Raw genomic sequence first — 17,776 nt, forward strand, 5'->3', positions numbered from 1 at the left:
AAAGTGAGGGGGGGGGGGGATGTTCAAAGGAGATGTGAGGGGCAAGTTTTTTTTTAAACACGAAAAGAGTGATAGGAGTCTGGAAAACACTGCCGGGGGTGGTGGTGGAGGCATATACAATAACGATGTTTAAGGGACTTTTAGATGAGCACATGAATATGCAACGAATGGAGGGATATGGACAAGGGCAGGCAGAAGGGATTAGTTTAATTTGGTGGTGTCTTCAGCACAACATAGTGGGCTGAAGGGCCTGTTCCTTGCTGCACAGTTCTATGTTCTATGAGCAAAAGGCAAAATGCTTTTCTCTGCATCTCCTTTTAGTGATGTTTAAGTTCCGTACTACCAAGAAATTATTTATAGAGCGACATTTGCCAATCTCATTCAATCAATCAGTGACCCAGAGTCAAGGAGCAAAATTAAGATACTGATCAATCTCTGCTGCTGACATTCAGCATCTGGCACATGTTCAAGTTTGAACTCCTAGTCTCACTGTCACAGAAGTGTGCAGAAGCACAAAAATCACAGGTGATGCTTCAGAATACCAGAGGAGTTGTTTTAGATTGTGTTAGTTAGTCTTTGTGCTCTTGAATAAGCTGAGGGTTGATAGAACTGGCGAACAGAAAAAAAGTTCCCGGTTCTCCAATGATCAGATGCAGAATAAAAGGTCCGATGTTGTCAGCCTAGATTCAGTGACCAGGGCTTTGAATCCACAACCTTCTAACTCAGTGAGAATTTTACTCACCAATTTACAATTGGCCCAATTATGTAACTGCGCAATATAAAATCAGAGTCATAGAATCCCTACACAGTGGAGAGCAGGCCATTCGGCCCATCTAGTCTACATCAGCCCTCTGAAGTGCATTCCACCCAGATTCACCCCCCCTTACTTATCCTGTAACCCTGCATTTCCAATGGCAAATCCACCTAGCCTGCGCATCCCTGGACTGTGGGAGGAAACCAGAGCACCCGGAGGAAACCCATGCAGACACCAGGAGAATGTGCAAACTCCACACACAGGGTAGAATCGAACCCTGGTCCCCGGCGCTGTGAGGCAGCAGTGCTAACCACTGAGACACTAGAAGGGGAAGAAACGCAGCTCAATCCTTGTCCTCTGAGCCAGATACCTGAAACATGGCGGTGGGTTCACTGGAGATGTGGTGCTCCCTTGCCAACTAATAGCTGCTGATACCATCAGTCAGGGTTTACTCTTAATGAATGAACATTTGGGAAGAAAATCAAACAGATGGTTACCCATTCCCAACTGGAACACAATGGGTGGAGTCGCATCTTCACCACACAAGACAATATAAACACGAATTGGAGTTGGTTATATGGCATCTCGAGACTACTTCCTCAATCAAAGTTGAATTTCTCCATCAATCTGCTTGCCTATCATACATCCATATTTCCATGTTGTCAAAAAATCCAATGTTTGCCCTGAAAGTATTCACCAACTAAGCATCCACAGTTCCAAGTATTCACAAACATCTGAGTTCAGGAATTTCCCTTTCATCTCTGTACCCTGAGACTATAATACATACCGTTTATGACTGTTCAACCAGGGGAAACCATCTCTCAGCATTTATTTGTCAAGTACTGTAATAATGTTATACGTCTCAAGGATATTAACACTCAGTCTTCCAAAGTTCTGAGAATATAGACATGTTCTATTCAATCTCATTTAACAATTTGTTCATTGAGAGGAAACAACGTGACCATCTGCTGAAGCAATTCAGTGTTTTTTTTGCAAAAAACCATTGAATGCCCATTCTCTTAATTTCTCCAGATGTATTCTCTAAAGAATAGGTAAACTGCTCTGTCATATTCCTACCATGCAGGAGGACATAAATCTCTCGAAATACCTTCAGGTTAAAATAGTAGTAGAACAACGTGAATGAGATTTCTTCCTTGAGAAACAAAATAACTCTCCAAAATGTTTTACAAACATAGTAGTGAGTTTAAATCATTTGTCGCATATAAAGATCATTCGGAGATTGAGGAGATACCATGCGTATTGAGAATTCAGCTGTAGAGAGTGAGTGTGAGAGACAAACAGACAGACACCTACACAGAGTGAGTGAGAGACAGCGAGAATAAAACAACATTATAAAATTAAACTCAACTTGTTCACTTTCCTCTCTTTCAAGGAATGGAATCTCTCACCTCTATTTAGTTGGGCTCCACATATAACTCCCTCTCCAGCAATGATAACTTGCATTTACATGGGACATTTAAACTGTAAAATGTCCCAAAGCAATGTGGCTGTCTCCAAATGGTTTTCTGAAGAGGGCCAGTAAACAGTTGCTAGGAGGACCAAAGCCATAGATTTGCCCACATCCGGAAAACAAACGTACAAAAAAAGTACTGTTGTGGTACGAGTTAAATTAAAGCAGTAATGTCATGGGCTCTGATCAAAAATATTCTGTTTCCTGGAGTGTCAAAAAGTAAACTGTTATTTTGTTAGAAAAGGTGGCTTGTCATTTCAGTAGAAATTCTTTGAAGCAAGCACTGAGGGCTGACTGCAAGGAAGTTTGAGAGTTCACACCAGGCTAATTTTGAGGGTTGAAGTTAATTTTCACGCTTGTTAAAGTGAAAGAGGTTAGTAGCAGAGTAATTCAAATTTTCAACCTTTTTAGTTAAGGGTCAATTCTAAGAGCCTGGTGCTAACGCTCGGACCACACTCATTTTAATGGATGGAAAATTGTGGATGGAAAACCTAGGAATTCCTGAATTGCACAGGCAATTAGTAAAGCTGCACAAACTTGAAAAACTGCCCAGGCAGCTTATATCATGTTATGTCTAATATGCACATGTGTAGAGTTATGTCCGATCTACTCTGAACTCAAAAAGCACCCTGTGCCCATAACCAATGCCACAGGTAACTAAACAGTTTTAAATAAGAATGGTGAATAAATACCTGCTTTTTGCTATGCCCACAAGCACACCAAGCATAGAGTTTCGCTGCTTGAAGCTCTGCCTCAAAGGGGTGTTTGGCTGCAATGACAGCTTTCTTTGATGTATTAGAGGTGTAGTACCTGTGACTTCTCATCTGTACATAGAAGGCGAAAAAAGGAAGTGAAATGCTGGTTGATGCTGAAAGATTTCTAATTACTTTTGTTTGCCACGTTTACCAACTGGCAGCCAATGTTCGGTACCCATGATGTAGAGCTTTTCCTTGTTACAATGACCGCCTGCACAGCCAGATTTTATTGAACAGTTAGGATCCCACCTCTGTTCTTACTGAATTATTTATTGATATGGCTATACATTAGAAATGGATAGAAACTTCCTCAGAGCAAAGCTTTAAAGAAAGCCGCTGTATTTACAACCAGCTGTTTATTTTGCAGGTTTACTGAAAGATTGGCCTTTGTTAGGTTGTGAAAATATTGCTTTGACAGAATTCCAAATTTTAACAGCAAATTCTGAAGAAGCACAGATTCTGCCAACGTCTGTTGTTCCTGTTGTATAGGATGCAGACACATATATAAGTGGCGATGCAATGAAAGTGGAGGATATTCACTAAATCAGAGGGTTGTGGGATTGGTGGAAATTACACGGATAGGAAGGAGCAAAGCTAGGAAGGAATTTCAAAGAAAGGTGAGAATTTAGGTTTGAGGAGTGGCCAGACCAGAGTCAGCTAAGGTCTACCTTCCCAAATTGTATCCAGTATTCCTCAGGGTAAGAAAGACCTGTACGGAAGTCAGGAAAAGGTTGGAATACCCTCATGAAATCATAGAAACATAGAATACGGGAGCAAGAGTAGGCCATTCAGCTTTTCAAGCTTGCTGTTTCACTCAATAGAATCATGGCTGATCATAACTCTGTATGTTGCTCCTGCTTTCTCCACAAACTCTTTGATCCTTTTAGTCCTAAGAACTATAAGACCATAAATCATTACCTTTTGGAATAAACCTTATATTTCCCCAAGAAAAAACAGCTAATGTATTTTTGTGTTCACAGTATTGGATTACTGCCAGTCTCCATAAGTTAAATAATTAATGTATACTGAATAACAAGTGAATCTTACCTTGTGGTTGCTCTCTTACGTTTTTGTTTCTTTTGCTATGTGTAACTTTTACTGCAGATCTGGCCATTTTATCTGAATCTACGTCCTGATCTAATTGGTGCCCAAAAAATTGGCTGTGTTGATAGAGTCTGTAACTTGTTTGCTTAATTTATGTTAGCAAAGGTTAGGCATTATCATACTTTGCTTTACGAATTCCTTCTGTATCTTGGTATTTATATTTTGCCTTGGCCCTGAACTCTGGAACGACATCTCTTATCCCTATCCTGTCTGGATCTGTTTTAAAAAAGCCTTCTCAGCAACTAATTTTCTAACTTTTCATTCAGTTACCTATTTTGTTTTCTCCTTAGATACTCATTTCCCTGCCTCCTTTTCCTCGTCTGAATCATCTCAGATTATTCTACATTAAAAGGGAGCGTAGAAAGAGATGGATTCAGGCAATTTCAGTCATGATCTTCATTTGCCAAACCCAATTTTTAAATTCTGCTTATATTATGTCAGAAATAATCTGAAACTCTGCTTCTTGCTTTGCTTTACAGTGTAGTTTAGTTCTATGTGTCTCATGAAAACCACCTTTCCAATCCCACTGCATTTGCTTGATTTAAAACACTGTCCAGCAGTGAGAACTGACTTCATCCATTTTATAAATGATTATAAAGTTAAAAATCATTCAATAGATTGTGGAATTTTCAGAATGTCTGTGGTAGCTGCTGAAAATTCTCTTACATTCACATTGTAAATCCTTATGAGATATGGCAAAGGTCAATATTGCTATAGCCAATGATTAGTGACAGTATCATGCATCAGGTACGACTGTAACAAGAATTTAACGGCACTAAAATCCTTTTTGTAAAAGCTGATAATACAACTTATTTTGGTGTAATACTGTGTTTATTTGTAGATTCCTATTTGCACTGTTTTTGTTGGATTGATCTCCTAAGTTCAGAGCAAATTAATCACATTGTCTTTGAACTGCCTGCTTAGCGAAAGCTTTGGTGTGCTGGAGAGGTGTTGGTAAAATAAATTCCTGTTTTATAACTTCAACTTTTGAATTGAAACTAAGCTGATAAATCATTATTGAATCAAGTATTTTCTATTTTTGACAAATATTTGTATGGTGCAATACATTGACTTTGTACATCCAGTTGAACTTGTTCTGTTGTGATAAATATATTCTTTAGTTTTGAAGTTTCTCACCATAACTCTTGTCCTTATCCCTGCTATTCCATGGTCCAAATGTGTACTCCATTCTCCAATGACGGTATGACCAATATTTTGTACAGCACCTCCCACATTTTGTATTCAATAGACTTCCAAATTCATTGACAACTACACCATTTGGATATATTTCCAGCATTTTATTTTTCCCAAAACACATTTACATAATTTTGTATTTACTACCTCCATCTCCTAGCCTGTTGTTATCTTAAATATTTACACATAATTTACTATACTTTCTATGATCCAACTTTGATATTGCTTCCATTTTCTGCTAGAGTAACTTATTGCACTTAGTTCTTATTGTAAAACAATAACTTGGCAACAAAAAATTTTCTACCTTATCGAATATTTGTTTAAAATGAAGGGTAATCTACAAATCCGCTGTTTTACTCTTTATAATTCCAAAATCTTCCTCATCCACTCATCCACTCATTTAAATTTTTTTTCCCAAATAAAATGCTGCAGTTTTAAATTAACATGAAATGTAGCCAGAGCCTGATTTTGATATTAATTTTGGAAACTTCTCAATAACTTTATGTCCCATAAACTTTAAAGCGTATTGATGCAACATAGCCTCTCCTAAATATCTTGGTAACAACTTCAGTTTGGTGTTTCTGTTTGTAATTGCAACCCAAACACCCAAAATGCAACTGTTCTAGGCTAGAATGATGTTACAAGAGAACCTATTAATTTCTGCCAAAGTAGATTATTTCTACATTAGTCCAGGCATAGATAAAACAGGTTACCTGATCTTTTCTGAGATTACAATTCTGTATTTGCTACCTGCTGCTGCAGCAAAAAAATTGTCCTTCAATCAAGGAACATTTCATTTAGTACGGTTAAATTACTGTCTGTACTTACTCCAGCGTTCCAATTTTATTTTCTGTAGATTCAAGACGTTTGTCTTTAAGTAATTATTTGACGTCATTGTTAAAAGCTTTTTCACTTATTTTGTATACAATTTGCATTGTGGGAATTATGCCAATCAAAACAATCACATAAAGAGCCAGAGCTGGCCTCTCAGCTACAGCCTATCCACCAATGAGACCACTGTTGTTTTTTGACCTCAACTCCCATTTTCCTACCCAATCCACATATCACTTGATTTCTTTAGTGACTAAATAATAATCACAATTAAACAAAATCAGAGCACGTTTGTTTGGTGATTAATTAAAGGGTACAGAACAGCATGAATAAAACGGGTTATTCTCAGTTGGCAGACTGTGACCAGTGGGGTATCCCAAGGATCAATGCTTGGGCCTCAGCTGTTCACAATCTATACCAATGATTTGGATGGGGACTAAATACAGTGATGCAGTATTTCCAAGTGTGTGGAAACAAAATAAGGCAGGGGTGATGGAAGGAGGCTTCAAGTGAATGTGGACAGGAGAGTGAATGGGTGAGAACATGACAGATGGAGCACAATATAAAGTTATCCACTTTGGTAGGAGGGGTAGAGATGCAGCTTATTTCTTTAATGGTGAGACATTGGGAAATGTGGATGTTTGAAGGAACCCGGGTATTCTTGTTCATAAATCACTGAAATCTAACCTGGGGGTACCATAATCAATTAGAAAGGCATATGTTTTGTTGTTCTTTGTTGCTAGAGGATTTGAATGTAGGAGTAAAGCTATTGTGTCAATTGTAGAGAGCCTCAGTGTGACTGCATTGCGTGCAGTTTTGGTCCCCTGACCTAAGGAAGGATATACTTTCCATAGATGGAGTATAGCGGAGGTTCACCAGACTAATGCCTGGGGGAGGGGGGCAAGACTGTCCTGTGAGGGAAGACAGTGGAGATAGGGTCTGTATTCTGAAAGGTTTGGAAGAATGAATGGTGATCTCATTGAAACCTACATAATTCTTAAAGGCATAGACAGGGTAGATGCAGGAGAGACATTTCCCCCGGCTGTGGGAATTCTGGAACCAGGAGATATAATCTCAGGATAAGGAACACAGTAGTTGGGTTGAGATGAGGAGAAATTTCCTCGGGTAACTTTTTCACAGAGACTGATTCGTATATGGAATGAACTGCCAGATGAAGTGATAGATGCAGGTACAGTTGCAACATTTAAAAAGCTTGTACTCACTGGAATTTAGAAGAATGATGGGGGGAATCGCATAGAAACATATAAAATCCTGATGGGACTGGACAGGCTAGATGAAGGAAGAATGTTCCCGATGTTAGGGGAGTTCAGAAATGGGGGTCACAGTCTAAAAATAAGGGGCAAGCCATTCAGGAATGAGACGAGGAAGAACTTCTTCACTCAGAGAGTTGTGAACCTGTGGAATTCTCTCCCTGTTGGGGACAGTTTGTTAGATATATTCAAGAGGGAGCTGGACGTGGCCCTTGCAGTTAAAGGGATCTAGCCGGATGGAGAGAAAATGGGTGTGGGATACTGAAATTGCTGATCAGCATGATCATATTGAATGGTGGTGCAGGCTCAAAGGGCTGAATGGCCTACTCCTGCTCCCATTTTCTATGTTTCTACATTTGAACAGGTGCATGAATAGGAAAGATTTAGAGGGATATGGACCAAACGCAGGCAGATGGGATTAGTTTAGTTTGGGAAACCTGGTTGGCATGGACAAGTTGGACCAAAGGGTCTGTTTCCATGCTATTTAACTCTGAATCTATAACTATATTTACAGCTCCGAAGAAGGGTCACTGGACCTGAAACGTTGTTTTCTCTTCACAGATGCTGCTGGACCTGCTGAGTTTCTTCAGCAATTGGTTTTTCAACTACATCTACAACTTCCAAACTTACATGTCCAAATCACGCTGAAGCTTCTCTCCATCCTCCCCACAGCATACACTCCCGCCCAGCTTTGTGTCATTGACAAACTTGGAGATATGATTTTTTTTAATTCATTCGTCGAATGAGGGTGTTGCTGGCTAGTCTAGCATTTATTGCCCATCCCTAATTGCCCACAGTACAGGTAAGATTCAATCACATTGCTGTGGATCTGGAGTCACATGTAGGCCATAAGGATGGCAGTTTCCTTTCCTAAAGGACAGTCACGAATGAGATGGGTTTTTCAAACAATCGACAATGGATTCATGGTCATAATTAGAGTCTTAGTTCCAGATTTTTATGTAATTCAAATTCCACCAACTGCCATGGTAGGATTTGAACCCAGGTCCCCGTGAGACCCATTACCTGGGTCTCTGGATTAACTGTCCATCGATAATACCACTAGGCCATTGCCTCCCCTAAATGTAGCTCCTTCATCTAACAAGTCCAAGCAGTGAGCCCTGTGCTACCCACTAGTCACTGCCTGCCTGTTTATTCCTGTGTGCCAAACAGTTCTTAACACATTTCAGTACGTCTTCCAATTCAATTTGCTTTAATTTAACATACTAACCTGTTGTGTGGGATCTCATCCAAACTCTTCTAAAAATCTAAGTAAACCACATCTGCTGGCTCCCTCTTATCCACTTCACATTCTCAAAACATTCCAGCAGATCTGTCAAGCATGACATCCCCATCCACCCAAATCTGTGCTGACTCCGTCCAATCTTGTCACTATTTTCCAAGTGGTTTGCTATTGCATATTTTATAATGGGCTTTAGCATTTCTCCCCACTACCAATGTAAAGTTAGCCAGTCTATAATTTGCAGTTTTCTTTCTGCTTCCCTTTTTAAATAGTGGGGTTGCATTAGCTACTCTCTAATCCATAGAAATTGTTCCAATGTATATGGAATTTTGGAAGATGGCCACTTGTGCATCTGCTATTTCTATGGCCACTTTGTTAAGTACTCTGGGATGTAGCTTATCAGACCCTGGGGATTTATCTGCCTTTCTAATATTAAGTTATTTTTATTCCACCTTCCTATTAGCTATGTTACTTTTGTCTTCCTTTGTGAAGACAGAAGAAACGGATGTATTTAATTGAAATACTGTCTCTTTGTTCCCCATTATAAATCCTTCCATTTCTGACTATAATGCACACAAATTCATCATTACTAACTGTTTTCTCTTCATCTACCTATAGCAGCTTTTACTGTTGATTTGTATGTGCCCTGAAAGCCTGCTATCATACTGTTTTCTCCCTATTAATCAGTCCTTGTCTCCCTGTGCTGGAATCTTAAGTGTTCCAATCCTCAGGTCTGTTGCTTTCTTTAGCCAATTTATTTGTATCTTGTTTGGATTTAATACTATCACTAATTCCCCTCAGTAGCCAACTACATTTCTTTTTGTGCCAGGCTGGGATGAATAACTTTTGCAGTTTGCCCATGTGCTTTTTAAAATGTTTGCTATTGCCATCACCCCTTTAAAACAGCAATTCTCAATTTATCAATATATATTAAACCATTACTGGTCACCCTTCTTTAATGAGACAATAGTACTACGGTGACTTTACCATAGTATTTATATATAAAGATATCGTTCCTCAGTTGCAATTAGCATCTTTGACAGCAGACATGAGATGTGACATTATTTTCAAAAACAAAGTAGTTACTTAAACATTCTGTTGGTTGGTTGATTGGTAGGGGCATGAAACTAACTCAGATGAATTTGTTTCCCATCACGGGAGACCATGTCAACATTTCGGTAAAAGGTTATACAGTTAGCTGGGGAACAAGGTAAACAAAATGGGACCAGGATTTACATACAATATCAGAACTAACGATGGTGTGCAGGATAAATACCAACAATGGGTGCATCAGGCAGTACGGTATAAAGAAAGATCTGCATTTATGTAGTACATGTCAATAACTCAGGATGTTCCCGAGAAATTTGCAGCGTTTCAAGTATTTGTAGAAGTGCATTTTCATGTAAGAAATGTCAGCTGTTTTTACGTGATTCTGTGGGAGAGATCTAAACGTCCAGTAATTGCCTGTTAATGGCTGTATTTAAGATAATTTGTTAGAAAAACAGAAGCATATTCCACAGTAACATTCATAAAGGAATTGGAGAAAAGGTTGAAAAGGCAAAAAAAAATGCAGGGCTATGCAGAGAGTGCAAGGAAGTGGAAAGAATTGGAGAGCTTTTTCAAAGTGTACATCAGGTTAAGGACTGGCCAATGGCCTTCCTTGTTCTCTGTGACCCCACGATTAAATATTATGGAGAACAAATGGTCGTTGAAGTTTTTATTGTTGCAATTAATGGGTGAGGCACACTCTTTAAACCTGTGCCAAGTCTGCCTCTCCTTCCTGCCAAGTTACACCCTGAGCAATGTCACAGCTCGATCTACTGGGCCACTAGTACAGGTTATGGAGTCGATAGGGGTTTCTGTTTATCTTACTAATTTGAAAGGAAATGACATTGTGTAAGCCGCGAAGAACACTAAAACATGCTCGAACTGAGGAGGCCCATGCTGTCATGGACACAGTTATCATTCTAAGTGAGGTAGGCATTTACTGACAATTCAGACTGTACTGTACACACAGATTCAAGGAATAATGTCGGGATGTTCCTAATCAGTGGAGGGTGAATGCAATCGGCATTGTTTCCAAAATTGACATAAAGAGTTGTGATTTCTCCCCCATTGAGCATCCGATTCTGAAACGTTGTTCAAAGCCCCTGAACATGTTGAAACTTAATTCACTTAACGCAACAAAACCGACACCCGAATAGGCGCCGGAGCAATTCAATATATTTCACAGAGTACCGTGGACAAAGGGATTTCCTTTCGACCATGAACTGAATGCTTTGTTGTTGGATGATCTACAGAAACTACTTTTCTTGTTCAGATCATAAGTATGAGAAGGAATTGATTGGATTTCCTGCTTTGAACTGGGACGTGGAGCAAGAGAAGTGCATTGTAAAAGAGGTAGCAATGTACATTAGAGAAAGAGGGGGGAGATGTATTTAAATCAAAAGGGAATCCAGTCTGGGAACATGAAGAATTGGAAAGAGTTTTGAGGGAGTGTGCTTTTTGTGACCTCTTCGACCTAATCTTCTTGACAACATCTGAAACCCCTTTTCTCAATTTGTGTGCGTCGGTGATCCTTAAAGAGAGGGGGCTGGGGGTCCCAGACAGCAATGTTTATATTTATTGTGCCAAGTAGACACGGTCTGCTTTTCATTATCTCTGGTCTGCGTTTCAAACGCTGTGAGCAAGTTCATTTCTTGTGCACCAGCCTTCGCCCCTGCATCACGGGGTGTGAGGGAACCTGACAATCTGGTGCTCAGGCCGCTGTGAATGTAGTGGGGGGTTCGTTCAGAGCGAGTGGCTGGTTGTTCTGTGAAACGAGATTTCTCTATCGCTGTGCGGGGTTGGGGGCTCTATGGTTAAGGGACGTTTAGCTCCTGTCACCCAGATCCATTCACCTAGCCATCCAAATCTCAAATTTCAAAATTTAATGTTGACCTCACTCTTTGTGCACCTTCTCTGCAGCTGTAACATTGTATTAGGGATTAGAAAAGAGCGAAAAATATACTTTGTAAAGTATGATCCGCCTTATACGGCATGCAAAACTGAACTTTTCACTGTACCTAGCTACAATAATAACAAATCAAATGTGTTTCTATTAGAGGTGTCTAGATACACGATAAGGATAAATGATCAGACAGCTTATTTTTTCAAAAAAAAATAAGTCATAATAATGTAATTTAAGGTGAAAAATAATATAGGTTGTTAAGACTGTAAGAAGTAGGAAATGGTGTAGGCTGTTCGGCCCTTCAAGCCTGGTCTGCCATTCAATAGGGTCATGGCTGATCCAACATTCCTCAATCCACATTCCTGCCTTTATAAGAGTGCACAGTGGGGGGATCTTACATGGTGTCTGGACTTTGAGCAGAGTGGGGGTCCTGTTTTACCACACCTTCTCAGTCACAATAAAACACCCCAATTCAAACGTCCCCAGTCCCTAGTTAGAGATAAGACTGATGATCCGAATTCATTGACAAACCTGATCCGACTGTTCAGTTTGCAAGTGGGAAATTCCAGAAAAACTCCATTAAAAATGCATGAAAAATAGACCCACAAGGCAGGAAAGCACCAGTTATGATCGGAGAGAAAGTGGGAAATATTCAGTCGATCAGACAGTGTTGCTGGAGACAGGATGAGGACGTTAACATTTTCAAATCGATGGATTATTTTTCCCCGTCGGAAATGGAGAGACGTTTCCAGCATCTCCTTGATCCCACCACCTGCAGTTTGTATTGTAGCTGGAAAAACGCAGGCCACACGCGCGTTGAGGAAAAGCAACCCTGATTTGTGAAGAAAAATACAGCAATCAACTCTCTCCCGCCAAGGCCAATTGAAAACAAATCAGAAATTGCTGGAGAAACTCAGATGCTATGGACAGAGAATAGTTAATGTTTCGAGTCCTTACTTCAGAAGTGGAAGGTGCTTTCTCTCTTCATGATACTGCCAGACCTGCTGAGTTTCTCCAGCAATTTCTGTTTTTGTTTCAGATTTCCAGCATCTGCTGTTCTCTACTCTATTTCAATTTCCTTAAGGGGGTGAGTGTCCACTAATAGAACATAGAGCAGTATGCACAGGAACAGGCCCTTCAGCCCACCTTATCAAGACTATTGACTATCTATGCCTCAATTTTATATACTTCTATCAAATCTCCTGGAAAGCTGCTTTCTAAGCAGGAGTGGTGGTGGCATAAAAATGGAAAGTGGAGAGAATGGAGAAGGTTCTGAGGGGTCACTGGACTGGAAATGTTAACTCAGCTTTCTCATTTCATAGACCTGCTGAGTTTCTCCAGCAATTTCTGTCTTTGTTTCAGACTTCCAGAATCTTCTGTGTTATTGTATGTTGTGGCATAGTGGTTAACTCACTGATCTAGTAACCCAGATTTCCAAACCATGTGTTTGAATAATTTGTTTCAATAAACATCTGGATTTAAGAATCTAATGATAGATATGAATCCATTGTTGATTGTCGGAAAAACCCATCTGGTTCACTAATGTCCTTTAGGGAAGGAAACTGCCATCCTTACCTGGTCTGGCCTACATGTGACTCCAGACCCACAGCAATGTGGTTGACTCTTAACTGCCCTCTGGGCAATTAGGGATGGACAATAAATGCTGCCTAGCCAGCGACGCCCTCATCCTGTGAATGAATAAAGAAAAAAAATCTTTTATAAATACCCTAGCCATCATTAATATCCTTTGTGGAAGGGAATCTTAACCTAATGTGGCTGACTCCAGCAAGCCACTCAGTTCAGGGGCAATACATTCGCCAAATATTCCATGACCATTTAAAAATTTGATTGAGAGAAAGAGACAAATCACTTTATTGCCTTGCAAATCAAGGAGAATAACCAGCACTACTTCCTCTCGTGCAAGGCACAGATTTAAAAGGTAGTTGGCAAAAGGCCAGACAAAAGGAACAAATTATGAAGATTTGGAACCCCCTGCCTACAAGGAAATTGGAAGCGGGTTCAATTTGCACCTTTCAAAAGGGAATTGGATCAATACTTGCAGGAGGCTGAGCGGGTTATAGTGAAGGTTATTGGATAGCTTGATGGAACTAATTGGACAGATGTTGCTGACAAGTTACAAATTTTATTGTATCACTTTCTTGAAGGATCACTTTATGGTATAATCTACATATTTATCAGGGTATGGCTTTATATTTCCTGACTTTCCTTCCAAAAATCTGGTGTGCTTGCAGGCTGGGGTTTCAGAGATTCTAATAGTGCTCCAAACAGAACTAATCGATCAGTTATCAACACATTGCAAGTGATCTTTCAAGATAAATGGTAAGGCAGGTTTTTTTTTAGGAAAAGGAAAGAAAGTTGTAATTATGTAGTTTAAAGGCGAAAAATAATCATAAGGACATCAAGCGAATAGATAGCACTGGGAAAGTCTTAGGATTGGGTTTTCTGTTAGAATTTTTGAGGGATCAATACTATTCCTGCAGCAAGGAAGGATGTAATCCAGCAAGAATTTGGGACAATAACTGCAGTTTTAGAAATGATAAATGTAACGTTCATTGGAAACAAATCTCATCTGCAAAGTTCAGAGGGATAGGATGAAATATAATCAGGGAAACTTACTCCATCGTCAGTAGCAACTGAGAAAACATCACTAAATCCCATTTTACAACCAAAATAACCCAATCTTAATATCCCGTTTGGATTGTGGTAACCCCGTGTCCCAACCATGTTAATCCATTCTGCTTCATAATAAAATGACGTGTGGTGTATTTTATTTAAGAGATTTTTTGTCAAAATAAATTATATAGCCGTAGAGAAATGTTAATCAGTCTGTGATCCCTGTACTGAAAAAAATATAAAAAATGCAATTTAAAAAAAAAATCCTCTGGATATATGGGTAGGTTAATAGAGAGCTAGGAAAACATTGCAAATATTTCCTAAAGAGGAGGAAAGCAATGCCTCCAAATCAAACTTCTTCAACATTGGTTATAACCTTTGTCAATTACTGATATTTAAAGGCAATGTCAGTTTCATGAAATGTGCATCTGGCAAACAGTCCCCTCCTAAATTCAGGTATTGCTGCTATAAACACGTGTTTCATTAACGCACATTGGCTGATTGATAAGTAACAGACGCTATTTGGATAACATGAACTTTCTACTTTACAGTATAGCAATTTTCTATAGCGATTTCCCTATAACACGATTTTCTATAGCAATTTTCAATAGCACAAGGTTGCACAAGAAAGCAACTACCGTGTTATAGGAGAACTACCTGTTCTTGAAAGAGGCACAAGCAAAGAAAGAAGTTGTGAATACAGGAGCAGGGATATGTTGTAGCAGTTATACAGGGCGTTGGTGAGGTCCCACCTAGAATATTGTGTGCAGTTTTGGTCTCCGTTTCAAAGGAAGGATGTTCTTGTTCTCAAGGGAGTGCAGTGAAGGTTCACCAGGCTGATTCCGGGGATGGCGGGACTGACATATGAGGAGAGATTGACTAGGTTGGGATTGTTTTCGCTAGAGTTCAGACAATTAAGGAGGTTCTCATAGATCCCACAAAATTCCAACTGGACTGGACAGGGTAGATGCAGGGAGGATGTTCCCGATGATGGGTGTGTCCAGAACCAGGGGTTGCAGTCTGTGGATTCTGGGTAAACCATTTAGGAAGAAGATGGGGAAACATTTCTTCAACCAAAGAGTGGTGAGTCTGTGGAATTTATTACCACAGGAAGTAGTTGATGTCAAAACATTGAATGTATTCAAAAGGCAGCTAGATATAGCACTTGGGCCAAATGGGATTAAAGGTTATGGGGAGAAAGCAGGATTAGACTATTGAGTTGGTCGATCAGCCATGATCGTGATGAATGGCCTCCTCCTGCTCCAATTTTCTATGTTTCTGTGTAAAAGTGATATCAATGAGGAGTGCGTTCAATTTAAGCATAGTCAGCATAGCGCTAATTTGCTGAATCAGGGTATTGGTGTGTGTCTGGTCCAAATGAGCCCTCCTCCCTCAATTCAGCTCATCTATTCTTTTTCTGAATGGGCTGGTCTAGCTTCCCTTTGAATATGTATTGCCTATTCATTTCAACTGCAGTTAAATTTGCATGTCCGCCTTTCTCAAATTTGCTTATCTGCGTAAAACATACTGTGCACTTTTGCACTACATCAGAGGTGCTGAAGACATACCTGGATAGAATGTGTGCACAGTCAGCACTGTTTTCCATTTGTGACAAATCACCATTTGAGTTTTTCAATGAACTTGTGATTGTATTCCATATCATAGTGAGTTTCACACTTTTATCGCTCAGGACATATTGACATCAGTGCAAAACTCATTAACCCACTGAATCATTCGGCAAATGAATGTTCTATTGTAAAGTTAAATGTATAATGCGGACGTGCTGGTGTTGAACTGGGGTGGACAAGGTCAGAAGTTAGACGACACCAGGTTAGTCCAACAGATTTACTTGAAATCACAAGCTTTCCAAGCATTACCCCTTCATCAGGTAAAAGGGGCAGCGCTACGAAAGCTTGTGATTTCAGATAAACCTGTTGGACTATAACCTGGTGTCATCTGACTTCTGACCTTAAATGTATAGCACCAATGAACTTCAAGTGAGCCTCAATGACGGGTCAGGTAATGGAGCCGCAGTGATAAATATGTTCCTGGATAACACCATGTCACTAAACATGGAAATATGCAGCATTTGAGATGGACAAAACAGAAATCTCACAGGTATGTGGGAACATAGTTACAGGAGTAGGCTATTCAGCCTATCAAACCTGCTGCACCATTCAATGTAATCATAACCAAACCATTCCAATGCCTTTTTCCCCAGACTATTCCGCCTCCCTTTACCTCACCTCATTTCGAATAATTCTGACTGATTCTAGACTCCCCAACCTGGGGAAACATCTTACCTAAATTCTGTGGGTTTCAAGAAGATCACTTCTCATTCTTTGAAAATCTAGAGAATACAGGCTCAATTTCCCCAATCTCTCTTCAAGAGTGAGTCTTACCATCCCAGGAACAAGTCTGGTGATCCTTTGTTAAATTCTCTCAATGGCAATAATATTCTTCCTATGCTATGGGGATCAAAACCGCACTACCATATTCAAGGTGCAATTTAACCAACGTTCTATACAACTGAGGTAAAGTTCTGCTACTCCTGTATTCGAACCCTGTTGCTAAAAAAAACTAACATGCCAGTAACCTTCCTAATTGCTTGTTGCATCTGCATTTTAGCCTTCAGTGACATGTTGATGCGTACACCTAGATAACTTTACATATCTAATCTCTTACCAGTTAAGAAATACCCAACACCAAATGTTTTCCCTAAACTGTGCAGTCGCTGAGAAGCTCAATCAGCATGTCAATGAACGGCTTCCACTTCTATAAGCTGCGAAGTTGCATGAACCATGAAGGTCAGCGCAGTAGCAAGAAAATTTCAGGGAATGTGCTGAGCAATCGATTTCTCCGACCAAAGCGGACAACCTCACATTTGTCCACCTTACGTTCCATCTGCCATGTTCTTGCATGCTCACAAACACCAGGCCATCCTCTTGAAGCCACTTTGCATCTTCATCATAGCACACATTCTCACTTAGTTTTATCTCAAGTGCAAATTTAGAAACATTACATTTGGTCCCCACTTCCAAATCATTGATACATAACGTGTACAGCTGGGGCCTCAAGTACTGATCTATGTGGTACACCAGTAGTCACAACCTGTCAAGGTGGGAATGATCTGTTTCTTCCTCCCTATTGCTTTCTGCATGTTAGCCAATTCTTAATCCATGCCAGAACATTACCGCCTCTCCCATATGCTTTAATTTGGATGACCCTCTTCCGGTGGGGTAAAGCTTTCTGAAAATCCAAGTATACTATGTCAACCAATTTCCCTTTATCAATTCTGTTAGTAACATCCTCAAAAATTCCAACAAGGTTAGTCAAACACGATATATTATTCACAAATCCATGTTGACTGTGCCCATCCAGTTAATTATTATCCAAGAATCCATTTCTCAAAAGATCCTTTGTAATAGATTCTAGAATTTTTCCCAACAATTGATGCAGAGCTAACTGGACAGTAGTTCCTCAATTTCTCTCTCCCTCCCTCCTTAAATAGAAGGGTGACATTTTGCTACTTTCCAATCTGTGGAACCATCCCACAATCTACAGAATTTTGA

General features: G+C 39.8%; 1 protein-coding gene across 1 annotated transcript in view; it reads right to left on the bottom strand.

Annotated features, from left to right (window-relative positions):
* The window catches only part of LOC109924288 (CDGSH iron-sulfur domain-containing protein 3, mitochondrial), a 52,622-nt gene that overhangs the window by 20,945 nt on the left and 13,901 nt on the right, over positions 1–17,776 (bottom strand). Inside the window, exon 2 of the mRNA XM_020524299.2 lies at positions 2,918–3,049. Coding sequence (XP_020379888.2) covers positions 2,918–3,049 — 132 coding nt within the window. The remainder of the gene's footprint in view (positions 1–2,917; positions 3,050–17,776) is intronic.

Source organism: Rhincodon typus, chromosome 30, assembly GCF_021869965.1.
Source record: "Rhincodon typus isolate 14 chromosome 30, sRhiTyp1.1, whole genome shotgun sequence".
NCBI classification, from domain to species: domain Eukaryota; kingdom Metazoa; phylum Chordata; class Chondrichthyes; order Orectolobiformes; family Rhincodontidae; genus Rhincodon; species Rhincodon typus.